The 18,433-nt window shown below is 41.6% G+C and overlaps 1 protein-coding gene across 2 annotated transcripts in view; it reads left to right on the top strand.

Moving 5' to 3' along the window:
- Window positions 1–1,756: 1,756 nt before the first annotated feature.
- The window catches only part of LOC139279513 (coiled-coil domain-containing protein 34-like), a 34,919-nt gene continuing 18,242 nt past the window's right edge, over window positions 1,757–18,433 (top strand). Inside the window, exons 1-5 of one of the 2 annotated variants that reach the window (XM_070898633.1) lie at window positions 1,757–1,832; window positions 7,571–7,901; window positions 10,766–11,017; window positions 12,802–12,943; window positions 14,392–14,499. In XM_070898633.1, the coding sequence (XP_070754734.1) occupies window positions 7,588–7,901; window positions 10,766–11,017; window positions 12,802–12,943; window positions 14,392–14,499 (816 nt within the window). In that variant the 5' untranslated portion in view covers window positions 1,757–1,832; window positions 7,571–7,587. The remainder of the gene's footprint in view (window positions 1,833–7,570; window positions 7,902–10,765; window positions 11,018–12,801; window positions 12,944–14,391; window positions 14,500–18,433) is intronic. The other variant, XM_070898634.1, reaches the window with a different exon arrangement.

Raw genomic sequence — 18,433 nt, 5'->3', positions numbered from 1 at the left:
CTTAAACCTCAAAGATCTCGCCTTTGGCTTATGCTTCAAATCCATAGATAGAAAGAGACAAAAGATCAGTAGCTGAGAACAGAGAGATAAAAGTGAGAAAAGAACTGAGATCTTGTGACAATGCTAGGTGTGCTGGCAAGAAAGGTTGCATTATGTAGCAAACAGACAGTTATTCCGAACCATTATTTTGGATTCCAGCAACCGCTTTAGTTATTCCAAACCTGCTGGTGGCAACATTTTGAAATATATTCAAATAAGGCATGACTCTCAAGGCCTTGGGCCTCCTTTTTGCCACCCCACCCCCCACCATCTGCATTTGGTAGCAAATAGATTTGTGAAGACAGTTACTTGTTCTTTATGTTGCCTCTAGACTTGACTACTCCTGACTGGCCTCCCACATTCTACCCTACGTAAACTTGAGGTCATCCAAAACACGGCAGCCCATGTCCAAACTCGCACCAAGTCCCGATCACCCATCACCCCTGTGCCCGCTGACTTATATTAGCTCCCAGTTGAGCAACGCCTCGATTTCAAAATTCTCATCCTTGTTTACAAATCCCTCCATGGCCTTGCCCCTCCCTATCACTGTAATCTCTTTCAGCCTCACAACCCCACGAGATGTCTGTGCTCCTCAAATTTTGCCCTTTTGAGCACCCCTGATTATAACTGCTCAACCATCGGTGGCTGTGCCTTCAGCTGCTTGGGCCCTAAGCTCTGGAACTTCCTCCCTAAATCTTCCCACCTCTCTAGCTTGCTTTCCTCCTTTAAAATGCTCCTTAAAACCTACCTCTTTGACCAAGCTTTTGATCATCTGCCGTAATTTCTTATGTGGCTCGGTGTCAAATTTATCTGTTTTGTCTTCCAACACTGCTAATGAAGTGCCTTGGGACATTTTACTACATTAAAGGTGCTATATAAATAAAGTTGTTGGTAGTTAAACATATTTTATTTTTACCTTCTTCCGAACCTGACCATACATGGAGATGATGTAATGTCCTGAGCCCTGAATGTTATTATGCTGGAAGCTCATACTCTGCCTTGAGACCACCAGTGTTTGAAGGCTGTGACACCCCTTATCTGACCAACTGGATTGGGCAAATGACCATTCTCAGATGCTGAGCTAATGAACATTGAGGATAAAGGTTAGGATGTAGAACATTAGGTAATGGTTTACAGCTAGGGTATAAAAAGTGGTACTTTCTAATGCAAAGATAGGAAAACCGAGGGCAGATCACCCTACTACTGAGCTCAGTCACTAATGTGTAGCCATCCACAGTCTTCATATTACTGGTATGTTGTCTGTATAATTTTCACCAATAAATTTATAAGCATTGACTCTGGAGCCTCGGCAGCCAAAATTCAGCCACCCGATAAGGCCTCTGGCTGCCTGAAAGCGGTGGCCGTGGACCACTCCAAAAGTATTTCATTGGCTGTAAAGACGTCTGGTGGTCGTGAAAGGCGCTATATAAATCCAAATCTTGGACGAGGGAAAGCATGGACCTTTGTGGGGTGGAGTACAACTTGGAATGAGTAAACCTGATACCCAGTGACTGGCAATTGCTGATAAAATGGAACAGACGGTCTCTCTCTCTCCGCGGATGCTGCCTGGCCTGCTGAGTGTTTCCAGTCGTTATTGTTTTGTGTTCTGGGCAGGTAGGCCGGCCTGACCTGTTGCCATGGAGACAACGGCACCGCGTCTGATTGAGTCTCCGGACGGTTTTGATTGGTGGAGAAGAGAGCATCGTGCGAGGGATTGTGGGGAACGGTTGGCTTGGGGCGGCCATGTTTGCTGCGGCTGGGCGATGAGCGATAGCTGCAGTCAGACCAGAAAGGTAAAGAAATCATTTGTCTGGGATAAAAGAGAAGTGAGTGCGTGAATGAGCTGGATGGAGAGAGCCGGCCCGTGTTATTGGCAGTGATAATGCTGCACGAACATCACTGCGCAGCCTCGAGACCTGCTTAAAACAGAAAGTACAGGACACAGACCGACTGTTCACTGCAGCCCTCTCGCCTTGCAAAGTAAAACTGGAGCAATTAGCCCAGGAGAGAAGACACAGAAAAACTGTAATAGATTTTTGACCTGCCAAATTGTGAGGGGGAAAAAAAAACATTGATTAATCATTAAAAAAAAAGGCAAAGATATCAGTAAAAATCATTACCATGTTTTGAGGGCTGCTCTTGTTCGTGCTGTCAGTTTGGGGGTGGTGAGCCCTGACTTCACATCTTTCTCCAGTTTCTCTCCGATCTCTCCTCGTGACCTTTCTGAGCTCAACCTGTTCATGAGACCCACTTTCTGCTCCCTTAACCCTATTCCCACCAAACTGCTGACCACCCAACTTCCTTTTTTGGCTCTCATGTTAGCTGACATTGCTAATGGCTCGCTCTCCTCCTGTACTGTTTCTTACCCCCCCCCCCCCCTTAAATCTACCATCATCACCTTTCTCAAAAAAAACCAACCCTGAATCTCTCCGTCTTTGAAAACTACAGCCCCATCTCCATCCTCCCTTTCCTCTCCAAAGTCCTTGACCATGTTGTCGCCTCCCAAATCTGTGACTATCTTTCCCACAATTCTGTGTTTGAATCTCTCCAATCCTGTTTCCGTGCCTGCCACAGTACCGAAACCGCTCTCATCAAAGTCACAAAGTCACAAATTTGTGATTGTGACAAAGGCAAACTATCCCTCCTTATCCTTCTTAACTTGTCTGCAGCCTTTGACACTGTTGACCATTCTATCCTTCTCCACTGTCGGTCAGCTGGGGTGAACTGCACTTGCCTGGTTCCATTCTTATCTATCTAATCGTAGCCAGAGAATCACCTGCAATGGCTTCTCTTCCTGCTCCCGCATCGTTACCTCTGGTGTTTCCCAAGGATCTATCCTTGGCCTCCTCCTATTTCTCATTTACATGTTGCTCCTTGACGACATCATCCGGAAACACCGTGTCAGTTTCCACATGCATGCTGATGATACCCAGCTCTATCTTACTACTACTTCTCTCGACCCCTCCACGGTCTCTAAATTGCCAGACTGCTTGTCCGACATCCAGTTCTGGATGAGCAGAAATGTTCTCCTATTGAATAATGGGAAGATCGAAGCCATTGTTTTCGGTCCCCGCCACAAACGCCGTTCCCTAGACACAACTCCATCCCTCCCCCCAACTCCTGTCTGAGGCTGAACCAGACTGTTCACAACCTTGATGTCATATTTGACCCTGAAATGAGCTTTCGGCCACATATCTGCAGCATAACTAAGACCGCATATTTCCACCTCCGTAACATCTCTCGTCTCTGCCCTTACCTCAGCTCTTCTGCTGTTGAAGCCCTCATCCCTGTCTTTGTTACCTATAGACTTGACTATTCCAATGCACTCTTGGCAGGCCTCCCACATTCTACCCTACGTAAACTAGAGGTGATCCAAAACTCTGGTGCCTGTGTCCTAACTCGCACCAAGTCCTGCTCGCCCATCAACCCTGTGCTCGCTGACCTATAGTGACTTCCAGTTAAGAAACACCTGGACTTTTAAATTCTCATCCTTATTTTCAAATCCCTCTATAACCTCGCTCCTCCCGATCTCTGTAATCTCCTTCAGCCCCACAATCCCCCCCGAGATGTGAGTGCTCCTCTAATTCTGCCCTCCTGAGCATCCCTGATTATAATTGCTCAACAATTGGTGTCTGTGCTTTCTGTTGCCTAGGCCCCAAGCTCTGGAACTCCTTGCCTAAACCTCTCTGCCTCTCTATCTCTCTTTCCTCCTTCAAGACTCCTTAAAACATACCTCTTTGACCAAGCTTTTGCTCACTTGCGGTAATTTTTATTTACGTGGCTCGGTGTCAAATTTTTATCGCATAATACTCCTGTGAAGCTCCTTGGGACGTTTTAATACATTGAAGGCGCTATATAAATACATGTTTTCTTCTCAGCATTGTATCAAGCACTAGATGTTGCTCCTAAGGGTTGATAGACAACAATAATAATTTGCATTTATATACCACCTTTAATGTAGTATAACATCCCAGGGCGCTTTGCAGCAGTGTCACAAGAAAAAAAATTGATACCAAACCAAATAAGGAGATATTGGGCAAAGAGGTTAGTTTTGAGGAGTGTCTTAAAGGAGGAAAGAGAGGCAGAGGAAATTCTAGAGCTTAGGCTTGGGCAGCTGAAAGCACGGCTGCAAGTGGTGGAACGATTAAAATCGGGGATGCGCAAAAGGCCATAAAGCGCAGATCTCTTGGAGAGTTGTAGGGCTGGAGTAGATTACAGAGATAGGAAGGAGCGAGGCCATGGAGGGATTTGAAAACAAGATTGGGAATTTTAAAATTTAGGCGTTGCAGGACTGGGAGCTAATGTAAGTCTTTGAACACCAGGGGTAATGGGTGAATGAGACTTAGTGTGTGTCAGGACATGGGCAGCAGAGTTTTCGATGAGCTCAAGTTTATGGAGAGTGAAAGATGGGAAAATGGCCAGGAGAACATTGCAATGAGGGTTTCAGCAGCAGATGAGTTGAGGCAGTGGCGAAGTAGATGGTCTTGGTGATGCGATGGAATGTGGTCGGAAGCTCATCTTGGGGTCGAATACGACGCCATAGTTGAGAACGGTCTGGTTCAGTTTCAGACAGTTGCCAGGAAGAGGGATAGTGTCAGTGGCTAGGGAACAGAGTTTGTGGTCGGGACCGAAGACAATGGCTTTGGTCTTCCCAATATTTAGTTGCAGGAAATTTCCGCTCATCTCGGATAAGCAGTGTGGTAAATTAGAGGACAATGGGCTCAATTTTCCCTGAAGCATTTTTTTGGCTTACTAGAAGAGTTATGCACGATTTTTTGGGGGCCTATGTATGCCAAAAGAAAATCTACGTTTTCCCGTTGGATTTCTTCATTTTGGCATGGCGTAACCTGACCTTTAGTTTGGGGGTAGAGCCTTGATCTGAGCCAAAAAGATCGAGCTGCCATGGTAACCAGGGACACAATGGAAGCTGAGGCTGCAAAGTGAAGTATACAGCCAGCTCCCAACACATTAAAAGAATTGAAAAACACATCGCAGCAACTTATCTCCAACCCCGCCCGAAGGGCTTGCCGATCCGATCCCATTTTCGTTCTCGCTCTCGTGTGAACCGGGGACCAAGAATGGGACTGGACAGTCTTCGGGCGGGATTGGAGGTAAGTTGCTGCTATGTGTTTTTCAATTCTTTTAGTGTGTCCGGTCATCTGCTGCGCCGATTTCCTTAACTTTCCGGAAGGTTTTTCTGCAGAGGCCACATACGCTGGTCTGAGCACAACTGGAGTTACTCTCAGCTGGCCAAAGTTCCCTAAATGGCCAGAATTGGTGTAGGTGGCTGGTTACGCCCCTTTGGCTGAAAAAAAAACTGACCTAAAAAAATCGTAACTGAGTTACGCTAGTGCAAATTGATTGGGGAAACTGAGGTTTTTCAACTTAGGCCAAAAAAGCAGCCTGCTCCAAAAAAAACGGAATAATCACTGGGGAAAATTGAGCCCAATGGATGTGTTGCGAGAGATGGTGGTGAGGTAGAACAGGATGTTTTCAGCGTATATGTGGAACCTGCATTGTATTTTATAAGAACATAAGAAATAGGAGCAGGAGAAGGCCATACGGCCCCTCGAGCCTGTTCCGCCATTTAATATGATCATAGCTGATCCGATCATGGACTCAGGTCCACTTCCCTGCCTGTTCTCCATAACCCCTTATTCCCTTATCATTTAAGAAACTGTCTATTTCTGTCTTAAATTTATTCAATTTCCAAGCTTCCACAGCTCTCTGAGGCACCAAATTCCACAGATTCATAACCCTCTGAGAGAAGAAATTTCTCCTCATCTCAGTTTTAAATGGGCGGCCCCTCATTCTAAGATTAAGCTCTCTAGTTCTCGTCTCCCCTATCAGTGGAATCTTCCTCTCTGCATCCACCTTGTCAAGCCCCCTCATAATCTTATACAATTCGATAAGATCACCTCTCATTCTTCTGAATTCCAATGAGTAGAGCCCCAACCTACTCAACCTTTCCTCATGTCAACCCCCTTATCTCCGGAATCAACCTTGTGAACCTTCTCTGAACTGCCTCCAAAGCAAGTATATCCTCTCGTAAATATGGAAACCAAAACTGCACACAGTATTCCAGGTGTGGCCTCACCAATACCCTGCACAACTGTAGCAAGACTTCCCTGCTTTTATACTCCATCCCCTTTGTAATAAAGGCCAAGATTCCATTGGCCTTCCTGTTCACTTGCTGTACTGCATATTAACCTTTTGTGTTTCAAGCACAAGTACCCCCAGATCCCGCTGTACTGCAGCACTTTTCAATCTTTCGCCATTTAAATAATAACTTGCTCTTTGATTTTTTCTGCCAAAGTGCATGACCTCACACTTTCCAGCATTATACTCCATCTGCCAAATTTATGCCCACTCATTTAGCCTGTCTATGTCCTTTTGCAGATTTTTTGTGTCCTCCTCACACATTGCTTTTCCTCCCATCTTTGTATCGTCGGCAAACTTGGCTGCATTACATTCAGTCCCTTCCTTCAAGTCGTTAATATAGATTGTAAATAGTTGGGATCCCAGCACTGATCCCTGCGGCACCCCACTGGTTACTGATTGCCAACCCGAGAGTGAACCATTTATCCCGACTCTCTGTTTTCTGTTCGTTAGCCAATTTTCAGATGATGTCGCCAAGAGAAATGAGACAAACGAAAATAGGAAAGCCATGATGGGACAAGGGTGGTTTTTTGAGGAGTAAGGTGAACATCGGCTCCAGTCTCTCGAGTGTGTCTTTAATTATTGCTGGCTGCAATAAATCTCATTTTAATTGTAGTTTTTAATCAAGTAAAGTTGGTCATGATTGTAAGTACCTTATTAAACTCTTTCTTTAATTTTATTTTTATAAATATATTTCTGTACATATTCAAATTACATCGATTATTAAAGGCATGAAATTGTACTTTTGCCTCCACCAAAAGATTGCAACCAAATCGATGTGACAAACTCATTGAAGCAATTGCTGCCTTTGTTCATGTGCCTTCTGTTTCATGAGGTTAAAATTATGTATTGAGTTGGAATCTGATTTTTTTTAAACTAATGATTCAAGTGGGCTGTAGGATACCACAGATACTTTTAATACAGTAACTTGGCCTTGGGAGTTTTGTAATGGAGGGCATGTATAGCTATTTATACAGTACCCACTTGAGCTGTGAAAAGCACCTTGTAGTACAATTAGATCATCAATTTTGAGAGTATTGAGTTATATAACTCTCGGGTGAAATATTGATTAAAGTGTTATCATATGTTAATGATGAGAGCAATCTGAAATGATGAATTAGTATAATAATTTTAGCACAATGTTAAAGCTTAGTGTGAATTTCCCACTCATAATAGATTTTCAGATGGTCTTAAATGCCTCATTGTACAGTAATTAAATCTCCTTTTCATGCAGTCCTTTTAGCACTAATTTGCCAAATATAGTACTTTAGCTTTCATACAATATTTGTAAAATAATTTTTGCAAATCTCTAATAAAGGTTGGTATCATTTTTGAAGCCCTAATCTTCTGATACTGTCTTTATTTTGACCAGAAGAGTTTCTGTGAAGAATGTCTTCAACATTAAGTGAAAAAGAAGATTTGAAAACAAATTCACATTCAAATCTATATCAGCAACACAGTAGGTCAGAAATTGAGGTCCAACCCAAGAGTTGTGATTTATCCTCTTCAGCGGATTCCACTTCTTCTCTGCTGTCTCCCATTTACCGGGAAAGTTATGAAAGTGAGGATGAAGAAAATGAGTCTCCAAACAATCAGACAAGCAGACTTTCAAGGAGAGTATCAGAATCTACTCCAAGGAGATGGATAGATAGTGCTTCAAAAAGGCCAGTCGTTTCTACTCCAGGCAGACAAAAAGAATCCAGGTATAGCTTTGGATTTTAGCCAACTATAGGTTAAATGTTCTCCTTTTTCAAAGGAAGTTTGCTTCAACAGTAATTAACGGAACCCTTGACAATGTCAGTAATATTTTCCGTACTTCTGTTCTCACTTCCTCCTCCATTCATAACTGTGACTAAGTTCCCCTTGTCCTCACCTACTATCCTATTCCTCACTGTCTGTCCTATCAGCCTCTGAATTTGCCAGATCATCTGCCATTTTTGCCACCTACAACATGACTCCAGCACAATGCACAGCTTCACTACCCAGCTTTACTTCCTGGAGACCATTTTCTCCAGGATAGTCTTTTTCAATGTTCTCCCACCCCAATTTTAGATGTCTTTCACCTGGCACTTTCCCATGTAACCACAGCAAGTACAACATCTGTCCATTCCCCTTTTCCTGCTGTCTAGGACCCCAAGCAGTTCTTCTATCCGAGACAGGAATTTACTTCCTCCAATCCACTATTCATTGCTCACTGTAGTCCCTTCAACATTGGGGCGATGAAGTGCCAATTAGGTAATTGCTCTGCTGAACACCCTTCTGTCTGCAAGCATGGCCCTAAATTACCTGTGGATTATCCTTTTGCTCTCATTCTGACCTCTCTGTCTTTGGCCTCTTACACTGTCTCAACCAAGTTGAGTGCAAGCTTCAGGAGCAGTTTCATTTTTCTCCTTGGTACTCCACAGCCCTCTTCATTGGACATTGACTTTAGTAACTTATATCTTTAACAATATTCTACATTTTCTTTACAGTAAACAAAGCTGGTGATGGGGGCGGGGGGTGGGGGGAGGCAGAGAGGACGATGGCGGCGGCTGTTCATCTGAGGAAAGGGAATGTGGCTTGAATTGCCACAAACTCCGTTCCCTAGCCACAGACTCCAGCCCTCTCCCTGACCACTATCTGAAGTTGAACTAGACTGTTCACAATCTTGACATCCTATTTGACACTGAGCTGAGCTACCGACCCCATATCCCCTCCATCACTAAGACCACCTTCTTTCACCTCCGTAACATCACCCGTCTTTGCCCTGCTGCTACTTTGTGCCGGCTTCCCACCTTCCACCCACACCCCCCCTCCCCCCCCGTAAACTTGAGCTCATCCTAACTCGCGCCAAGTCCCGTTCACCCATCAGCCCTGTGCTTGCTGACTTACATTGGCTCTCGGTTAAGCAATGCCCCTACTGTAAAATTCTCATCCTTGTTTTCAAATTCCTCGTTGACCTCGCCCCTCCCTATCTCTGTAAACTCCTCCAGCCCTACAAACCTCCGAGATCTCTGCGCTCCTCCAATTATGACCTCTTGTGTATCTCTGATTTTCATCACTCAATTGGCTGCCGTGCCTTCAGTTGCCTAGGCCCTAAGTTCTGTAATTCCCTCCCTAATACTCTCTACCTTTCCTCCTTTTAAGGCACTCCTTAAAACATATCTCTTTGTCCAAGCTTTTAGTTACCTGTCCTAATATTGTCTAATGTGTCTTAACATTACATTTTGTTTGATAAAGCTCCTGTGAAGCACCTTAGGATGTTTTACTACGTTAAATGCGCTATGTAAGTGCAAGTTGTTGTATTCAGATAGAAAGTGCAAGTTAACTATATAGCATCTAGAAGTTAAGTATGGAAATTAAAGATAACATAAGGGAAGATTAGAAACTTAGTGTTAAGCAGACTTGGGGATGAGAAAATGGGAAAACAATCAACTAAATTTTAAAACTCCTACATCGATAAGGGAAAATTGCTAATGGAATTTGCAAGGGCTGTTGGGAGTAATTGAGTTATTTGAATAAGTTCAGAATAGATGAAGTATTTAAGAACGTGTCCTCTTCAAGCTAATGGGAAGGGGAAAGGTGACTTATTGTAACATTGTCTTCAACTATGGAAAATATTTTTAAAATTTCCATTATTTGAAGGGATTGGCGGTGTACCTATGGGGAACATGGGGAAGATGATTTGCTATGAAATGATTATTTTAATTAAAAAACTGCAATGTTTGAATAGTCATAAGATAATGGCATGAGACGGAGTTAATACAAGAATGAAGTTCAAAATGAACTGTGACTGATTTTTTTTTAAACAAGTCATTAAAGGCACATGTTATAAATTGAAATCTGGATTAGTTAAATGGTAAGAAAAAAGGGTGGCGAACTGTTGTATCAGTTCTGATCGAAGTAGACAGTTATGACCAGTGGAGTACCTAAGGAACAGCACTGTTCATAATGTTGATAGATAGCCTTGATGAACATCTTTAAAGTAGAATATCTAAAGTTTTTTTTCTGTGAGAATCAAGGTGTCAAAGCCCATGGTGAAGGACACTACAGGTCGCAGATTGGAGCGTGGGGCGGTAAAGCAGGAGCAGCGAGGTTGGGCCACAGGAGCAACGAGTGATCGTGGAGTGACGTGATCGGGGCCCAGAAGAGCCGAGGGCCTAGGGGCAGCACAGCCCAGTCCACACTGTAATATGTGTGCTCACTAGGTCCGTGCAGCAGAACTGGTCTCCAATCGTCTTGGTTAATCCTTGTCACTGGACCAAGACCTAACTCTGTCAAGTCCGTGTGGTGGCTGGTGTGCAACGGCCACCACACGTTAAAAAAATCCACGCACAGGCATCTTCCACCCTTCAACATGTAGTTCAGGACCTGGAATATTAGGTCTATCATTGACATTGACATCATGTCATTCATAAAAGAGGTGATGTTGTGGTATAAGAGTTATTTCATGGTGCGGAAGACCTGTGTTGTCATAGACCTCTGCATGTCTTGAGGAGTGCTTGCAAAACAATATGTTGTCTTAAGCAGTAAGTTTATTCCAAATAAAGTCTGGAAAATTCTAACCTACAATTCTTATTCCACATAGACAGAACAGTTGGTTGAAAAGAGAAACCTTACACAAGAGTTGTCATTTGGAGTTTTCGAGAGATTCTACTGCTTCTCTGCTCTCTCCTATTTACCATGACAGCTATGAAAGTGAGGAGGGGGAGATTGTGGCCCCCAACACATCTGCAAATAGAGCTTCAAATAGAGAGGTGACATCTACTACAGACAGACAGAAAGATGCTGTGTCAGAGAGATCAACAATATTTACTCCACTCAAACCAAAAACATCCAGGTACACCATACAGCTGTTGGATCTGTTAAGGGTTATTAATTCATTATTACACTAATTTTCTAAATTACACTTTTAGTTCAACCAAAAGAAATTGAAAATTCTGTGTACTTTCTCATTGATTACAGTTTAAAAAGTACTTGCTAGCTATCTGAACAAGATCTGCTGCTGATACTGATATTTTTGAGAGCATGTAAACAGGGTAGTTTAGTGCAGTCTCCTGTTAAGACAATGAATGGTTTACAGCCCATTAATAGTAAAGTATACTTGGACATCAAGAGTGAATCTAAATTTCGGATCGAGAGCTTACTTTACTTGTCAAGTGTGGTCTATTAATATAAAGTGAAGAGAGAAATCCTATGTGGTGCTATCAACCACAATTCTAACTTTTTGCGCATATTTCTATCAGCAAAGAATACTGTTCAACTGTTGGCATGTAATACCAGTGAATCCTATTATTAAACTATTTTACAGACCACTGATACTCATGAATTTTAAGTGTTTTATACAAATAAATGTCAGTAAAGCACTATTGTGTTTGTGTTTTATTAATTACTATGATGCTTCCACACAGCTGAATAGACATTGTCAAGGCTCATGCTTGATTAATGGCCACGTGGGTGTGGCCTCAGAGGCTAATTGCCATTTTTTAAGTCGTGTAAGGAGTCTTCAGGAGGGAGGGGAGAAAATTAGCAAGAAAAGCATGGGAAAATGACGAGAGGGATCAAAGAAAATTTAATGAGGAACAGTTGTCCAGATATTGATTCTCACTGCAGTATACAAAGTAGAATTTGTGCATGTGTGGTCCAACAAGCAAAGAATTAATTTGTAGTCTTTAAATCAGTACTCTGTAAAAGTTTTAGAAAAAAACTGTTGGTATGTTTCTTTCTTAAAAATGATATAAAATACAAATACAAAATGTACCTGTGGTGATGGATCATATAACCCACTCCAGTGATTTCAAACTCTACCAGTTCATGGTTCAGAACCAACTATCTGAATCTGTAAGAGCGATCTATAATCTGATAGACTAATGAAAACAGAATCCTGTAGTGATTGCAGTAAGTGATTTCTGTTACGAGAATGGGTATAATGGGTATCATACAATTAAACTGTACAGTACTGAATTAACTTTTTTAGGTCCAAAGGTACTGCATCATTTTTACTATGTTAGGGCGTCTTTCTACTCTTGTTTAATTGTCCTTGCAAAGCAGTTCCTGCTAAAGTGTTTGAAATTGTGTCCCGACAAACTCCAGGGAGGAATGTTGAGAGACCTCCAGATGATTGAACCTCACGTCACTTTGAAATCGCATGGCGTGCAAAACTAATTCGATTTGAAATGTGCTTGTGGGCTTTCCTAAGCACTTTGTAATGTATAGAGAGTGCCAGTGCCCATATTTGAATTTTAAGGCTTGGAGAGGGGTTTCACAGACAGATATAATCACGTGTGAAGAGAGCCCTTATGAGGCTGACAAATTTGAGATGGTGCCAGCCAGTATAAATAGGTAACTGCCTGGCTGGTGCCTGTACTTTATCTACTGGTCTTTGAATGATGGCTACAATATGAATGCACTGTTGGTCTTTTATCCACTCGTGTAATGCTCCTGGGATGGGATGTAGTTTGTAAATCGCTGTTTGTTGCTGTTTATCTTAGACCCATAAAAGTAAGATAAATCTGACCCTTACATTGTTCCTGCGCTATATTTTCAGGTGCTCATGCATTTAATGTCTGCAGCAAGCAATGTATTGTATAAATTCCATAATAAAATAATTCATTTCTTCCAAAGACTTAAAGCTTCATTACGAAAGGCAAAACTAAGTGAAGAGGAGGAGCAACGTTTTAAAGATGTTGATCTTACTGCCTGGGAGGAGTGGCTTATCAAGAAAGCAAAGGAAGAACGCATTGAAACAGAAAACAAATCTCAACAGGCGAGTGCTTCAGTTATGTGTCACCATACTTGAAAGATTGAATGAAACAGATTGCTTGTAATGGATTTATAGTAAATTGTACTACTTTCAATTCAGTACTCTTAAAAACAAAAGCAAAGCTATAATTTATAGAATAAAGGCATTAAACGGCTGCTTTGAATAATGTTGTTGATTCTATGACGGATTAGTAGATTATAATGAAATTCCAATAAATTGCTTGTTTTACACAGTTTAGTGGCTGCTTTTTGGTTACGAAATGCTTGTGAGGAATAGAAATAATGAAAATAATTTCAGGAACAGTCCAAATCTGTTGCATTGAAAATTCTTGAGATCCAAAGAACAGAATGATTTAGGTATGAGTGTCATTTAAACTATCTTTAGTGTAGATTATCTCCATTTTATTTATTCTGAAAAATCTCCTCCCAAACTGACAGGAATCAGAATTAATATTGATTTTTCTGTTACCCTGAAATGATTTTGACCTTATTTCTCCTGTAGTCTTGTTATAAATTATATCATCCAACCAAGTTAGATTTAACATGAATATTCTTTGATTTGTATTTTTCATAATACCAGTAATGGTATTTTGACAACTTTTGTCAACTACAAGTCTCCACAAAATTACAGTAACAGTTATTGCAGCTGTTCATCTTGAATGTTTTTCTGGGGGAGAGTTTTTCTCGGAGAGTGTGAGAGTGTATCATAGTGCAGTGAAGCTCTATTATTTCCTGCTTTTTTTTTAACCTGGCAAAACCAATCTTTGGTGCTTCAAGGTACAATTGCTGAACTGATTACAGAAATTTTAGTGACAATAGTAATTTAAATCATTAAACAATATTTTGGCAATTACGATGATTGCATTGCATCATTTGAAGCCCAGTAGCAGCTAGTATTTAGCCAACAAGCCATGACATTGATATGCTGCACCAAACACTTCACTCTATCTTGCAGAATAAGTCAAGAAGCCATAGGACTGTTTTAAAACTCTCCAATCAGTCAAATTATGTTTCATGTCAGTGGGAGATTGATCTGTGATGAGGATTGATATGGAATGCTAAAACATTACATCTCTGATGTTGTTTCAAATGTTTTGGATTAAGGCAACTAATCTATTAGTATGTACACCAATATAAAAGTGGTTACTTATGATGTGTTGCAATACTAATGTATCAAAAATAATGGTGTTCTCCAATTAGAATAATGGAGGCGAAAACCCTAGAATCTTTTAAGAAGCAGTTGGGTGGTGAAAGACTTTAGGATCTTTAGGATTGATCAATTAAGATGGACTATATAGCTATCAAGTGTTCTATATATCACTGGCTTTGATTGAGGCAGTCAAAAATGTAAAACTTAACATTTTCTCACAAGCAAAGTTCACTGAGGATTAAACATTCTCTAGCTTTTCTTTAGTTAAGTTTTGAATGTAAAAAATATTTTGTGCATTACAGGAGATGTTATTAAAACAAGCAAAGTTAAAAGAGAAAGAAGAACGTGAAAGGAAGAAAGTTTTTGCAGAAGAAGAGCATAAGCGTTGGGTGCAGAGAAAAAATGAAAAGGTAAAATATTTAAATTTGGTCCCCTTACCCTGATTTATGGCAATTCATTGAACTGTACTTCAGACATTGAGAGGGTGCAGAGGAAATTTACCAAAATGATACCAGGGATGAGGGACTTCAGTTATATGGAGAGACTAGAGAAGCTGGGATTGTTCTTTTTAGTACAGGGGAGGTTAAAGGGAGATTTAAGTGAAGACGCTCAAATTTGTGAGGTTTTGGTAGAGTCAATATGAAGAAACTGTTTTCACTGGCGGGTTAGTAACTAGAGGACACAGATTGAAGGTAATTGGCAAAAGAACCAGAGGAGAGATGAGGGGAAAAAAATTCACACAGCAAGTTTTTGTGATTTGGAATGCACTGCCTGAAAGGGTGTAGGAAGAAAATTTAGTAATAACTTTCAAAAGTGAATTAGATATGTACTTGAAAAGGAGCAACTTGCAAGGTTATCAGTGAAGAGAGGGGGAGTGGAACCAATTGCATAGCTCTTCAAAGAGCTGGCACAAGCACGCAGGGCGGAGTGGCCTCATTCTGTGCTGTATTATTAGGATTGCAAACTGCATTAGAAAATCAATAAAATATATATTCATATGTAATTTAAGTGCAATATATTAATACATTCTTGTAAAACAGGCACATTTCAATAAAACAGATGAACCAACAGGTTAAAATGCAACCGTCTAAAATTTGCTCTTGGACTGAGGATGTGTTACTGTTAATCCAGTTTCTCTAATCTGTTTCGGTTTCATTGTTGGTAATATATGTAAATATCATAAGCTTCCTCCAATGCTTTGATTAGTAAAGACTGTGTATAACTAATCCATACAACTCAGCAAGTTTCAGGTTTGACTTCCAGTTTGCCAGGTTGGCTGATCTCAACTAAGGCAGCTATTTGAGGATGACAATTTGACTCGGCATCCCTGGGCTGAGGAGGAAAATTGGCCAAAGTTCCTACTTTTGACTGTTATCTGGTGATGCCAGTTGGAAAGTATGTGTGTATGTGCACCTATGAGTGAAGAACTAGATTGGCTTGGCTGTGATGCTCCCATGGTTGAATAGCCTGCCACTCATCAAGACTCCATGAAATCATATGCCAGCAAGAGATGGTGTCTTCAGGAGAGGAATGGAAGTTTAAAAAAATCAATTTAAGAAAATGTAAAAATCCACTAATTTGTATTAAGCAGAGGGTGGAAAGTTCACCTGAGCAGTGAGCTTGGGGGTCTCTTTGCAGGGTGGTGTACCCTTCTTCCCAGAACATGATTTGACCATGTGGCTGAAATCCTTCCCCACTTTCAGGGGATTTCAGTTGTGTTAAAGAGAAGTGTTTTTAGGTATTGCAGAGTTAAGGCTCGTGTATACAGTTGGCAGTATTTTGCTGGCTAGCTTTTTTTTTCATTACTAATTTGTGTTGCCCTATTGGGTTACCTGACCTGGCAGTATCTTTCTTGAGATTGGAAAAATTAATTTCCTCAGTGAACTATTATTACCCAGACCAGAACCTAACCCTATATGCAAATATATATTGCTTTTGTTACAACTTTTGCATAAACATCATAAGAGGAAATGAGAAATAAATAATACTTGATTTAGAAAAAAAAAATGGACAAGTTTATTTTGAAAAGAGATGACTTAAACTTCTATATTAATAAACTATAATTTCCTAAATTAAATGAGGTTCCAGTAAGATTTGTACATGGGGTATAATAATATCTTTGGGCGGTGGTGATATAGGAATCTTTAATTGTGATATTTTTCAATATAGTTTTTTTCAAGTACATAATAAAAAAGCTCCATTGTTGAATCCAAACCCATAAATGCGCTACTCAACAAAATTAGAGGTACTGTTCCTATGAAGTATTCAGCCCAACCTCTGAGCCTGTGGAGTTCCATGGTGTAATTTGTCTATTTCAGCTTGGAGCACTGTGGACAAGGTTTTTTTTTAAAAAGACAATGTCAATCCTGTTGCTGAGGATTGTTGATCTACTTGGCTTTCTTCAGCGTCTGCGAAGTTCTGTGGGGAGATTGTTTAAAAAAAATTACATTTGCCTCATGTCTCCTGAGTGCCAGTGGAGCTTTGAGATTTAAAAAAAAATTGCCTCCAGCACTTGCTGAGCAGCATTGTGGGCATTCTGTGCTCTTGCAATAGGAACAGGGAGTTCTATGCCAGTGAGGAGAAGATCCATGTCAAGCTGAGCCTCGAAGTGTCTGCTGGAGAGTGAACAATGACAAGGTAATGCCCCTGGCCATAGCCAAAGGCTGGAATTTTCTTCAGGGAGGCGGGTTGGAGGCAGGGTGAGAACCCAGGAGGCCAGGCTTCCCGCAGGTCCTGCCAACTTTACCAGCAGGGCCTAATTTGAATGTGAGGTCTTGGGGATCGGGAGGGATTGGGGATCGCGGGGAAGGTCGACAATCGGGGTGGGGGGGGGGGAAAGAGGGGATCGGGGAGGTTGGGGTTCGGCATACGATGGGGTTGTTCATAAGAACATAAGAATTAGGAACAGGAGTAGGCCATCTAGCCCCTCGAGCCTGCTCCGCCATTCAACAAGATCATGGCTGATCTGGCCGTGAACTCAGCTCCACATACCCGCCCGCTCCCCATAACCCTTAATTCCCTGATTGGTTAAAAATCTATCTATCTGTGATTTGAATACATTCAATGAGCTAGCCTCAACTGCTTCCTTGGGCAGAGAATTCCACAGATTCACAACCCTCTGGGAGAAGAAATTCCTTCTCAACTCGTTTTTAAATTGGCTCCCCCCGTATTTTGAGGCTGTGCCCCCTAGTTCTAGTCTCCCCGACCAGTGGAAACAACCTCTCTGCCTCTATCTTGTCTATCCCTTTCATTATTTTAAATGTTTCTATAAGATCACCCCTCATCCTTCTGAACTCCACCGAGTAAAGACCCAGTCTACTCAAACTATCATCATAAGGTAACCCCCTTATCTCCGGAATCAGCCTAGTGAATCGTCTCTACCCCCTCCAAAGCTAAGGTGACCAAAACTGCACGCAATACTCCAGGTGCGGCCTCACCAATACCCTGTACAGTTGCAGCAGGACCTCCCTGCTTTTGTACTCCATCCCTCTCGCAATGAAGGCCAACATTCCATTCGCCTTCCTGATTACCTGCTGCACCTGCAAACTAACTTTTTGGGATTCATGCACAAGGACCCCCAGGTCCCTCTGCACTGCAGCATGTTGTAATTTCTCCCCATTCAAATAATATTCCCTTTTACTATTTTTTTTCTCCAAGGTGGATGACCTCACATTTTCCGACATTGTATTCCATCTGCCAAACCTTAGCCCATTCGCTTAACCTATCTAAATCTCTTTGCAGCCTCTCAGTGTCCTCTACATAACCCGCTTTCCCACTAATCTTTGTGTCATCTGCAAATTTTGTTGCACTACACTCTGTCCCCTCTTCCAGGTCATCTATGTATATTGTAAACAGTTGTGGTCCCAGCACCGATCCCTGTGGCATACCACTAACCACCGATTGCCAACCTGAAAAGGACCCATTTATCCTGACTCTCTGCTTTCTGTTAGTTAGCCAATTCTCTATCCATGCTAATACATTTCCTCTGACTCCGCGTACCTTTATCTTCTGCAGTAACCTTTTGTGTGGCACCTTATCGAATGCCTTTTGGAAATCTAAATACACCACATCCATCGGTACACCTCTATCCACCATGCTCGTTATATCCTCAAAGAATTCCAGTAAATTAGTTAAACATTATTTCTCCTTCATGAATCCATGTTGCGTCTGCTTGATTGCACTATTCCTATCTAGATGTCCCGCTATTTCTTCCTTAATGATAGCTTCAAGCATTTTCCCCACTACAGATGTTAAACTAACCGGCCTATAGTTACCTGCCTTTTGTCTCCCCCTTTTTTAAACAGAGGCGTTACATTAGCTGCTTTCCAATCCGCTGGTACCTCC

Source organism: Pristiophorus japonicus, chromosome 14 (assembly GCF_044704955.1).
Source record: "Pristiophorus japonicus isolate sPriJap1 chromosome 14, sPriJap1.hap1, whole genome shotgun sequence".
Classification (NCBI taxonomy): Eukaryota; Metazoa; Chordata; class Chondrichthyes; family Pristiophoridae; genus Pristiophorus; species Pristiophorus japonicus.
This window is presented reverse-complemented; position numbering and strand designations above follow the sequence as displayed.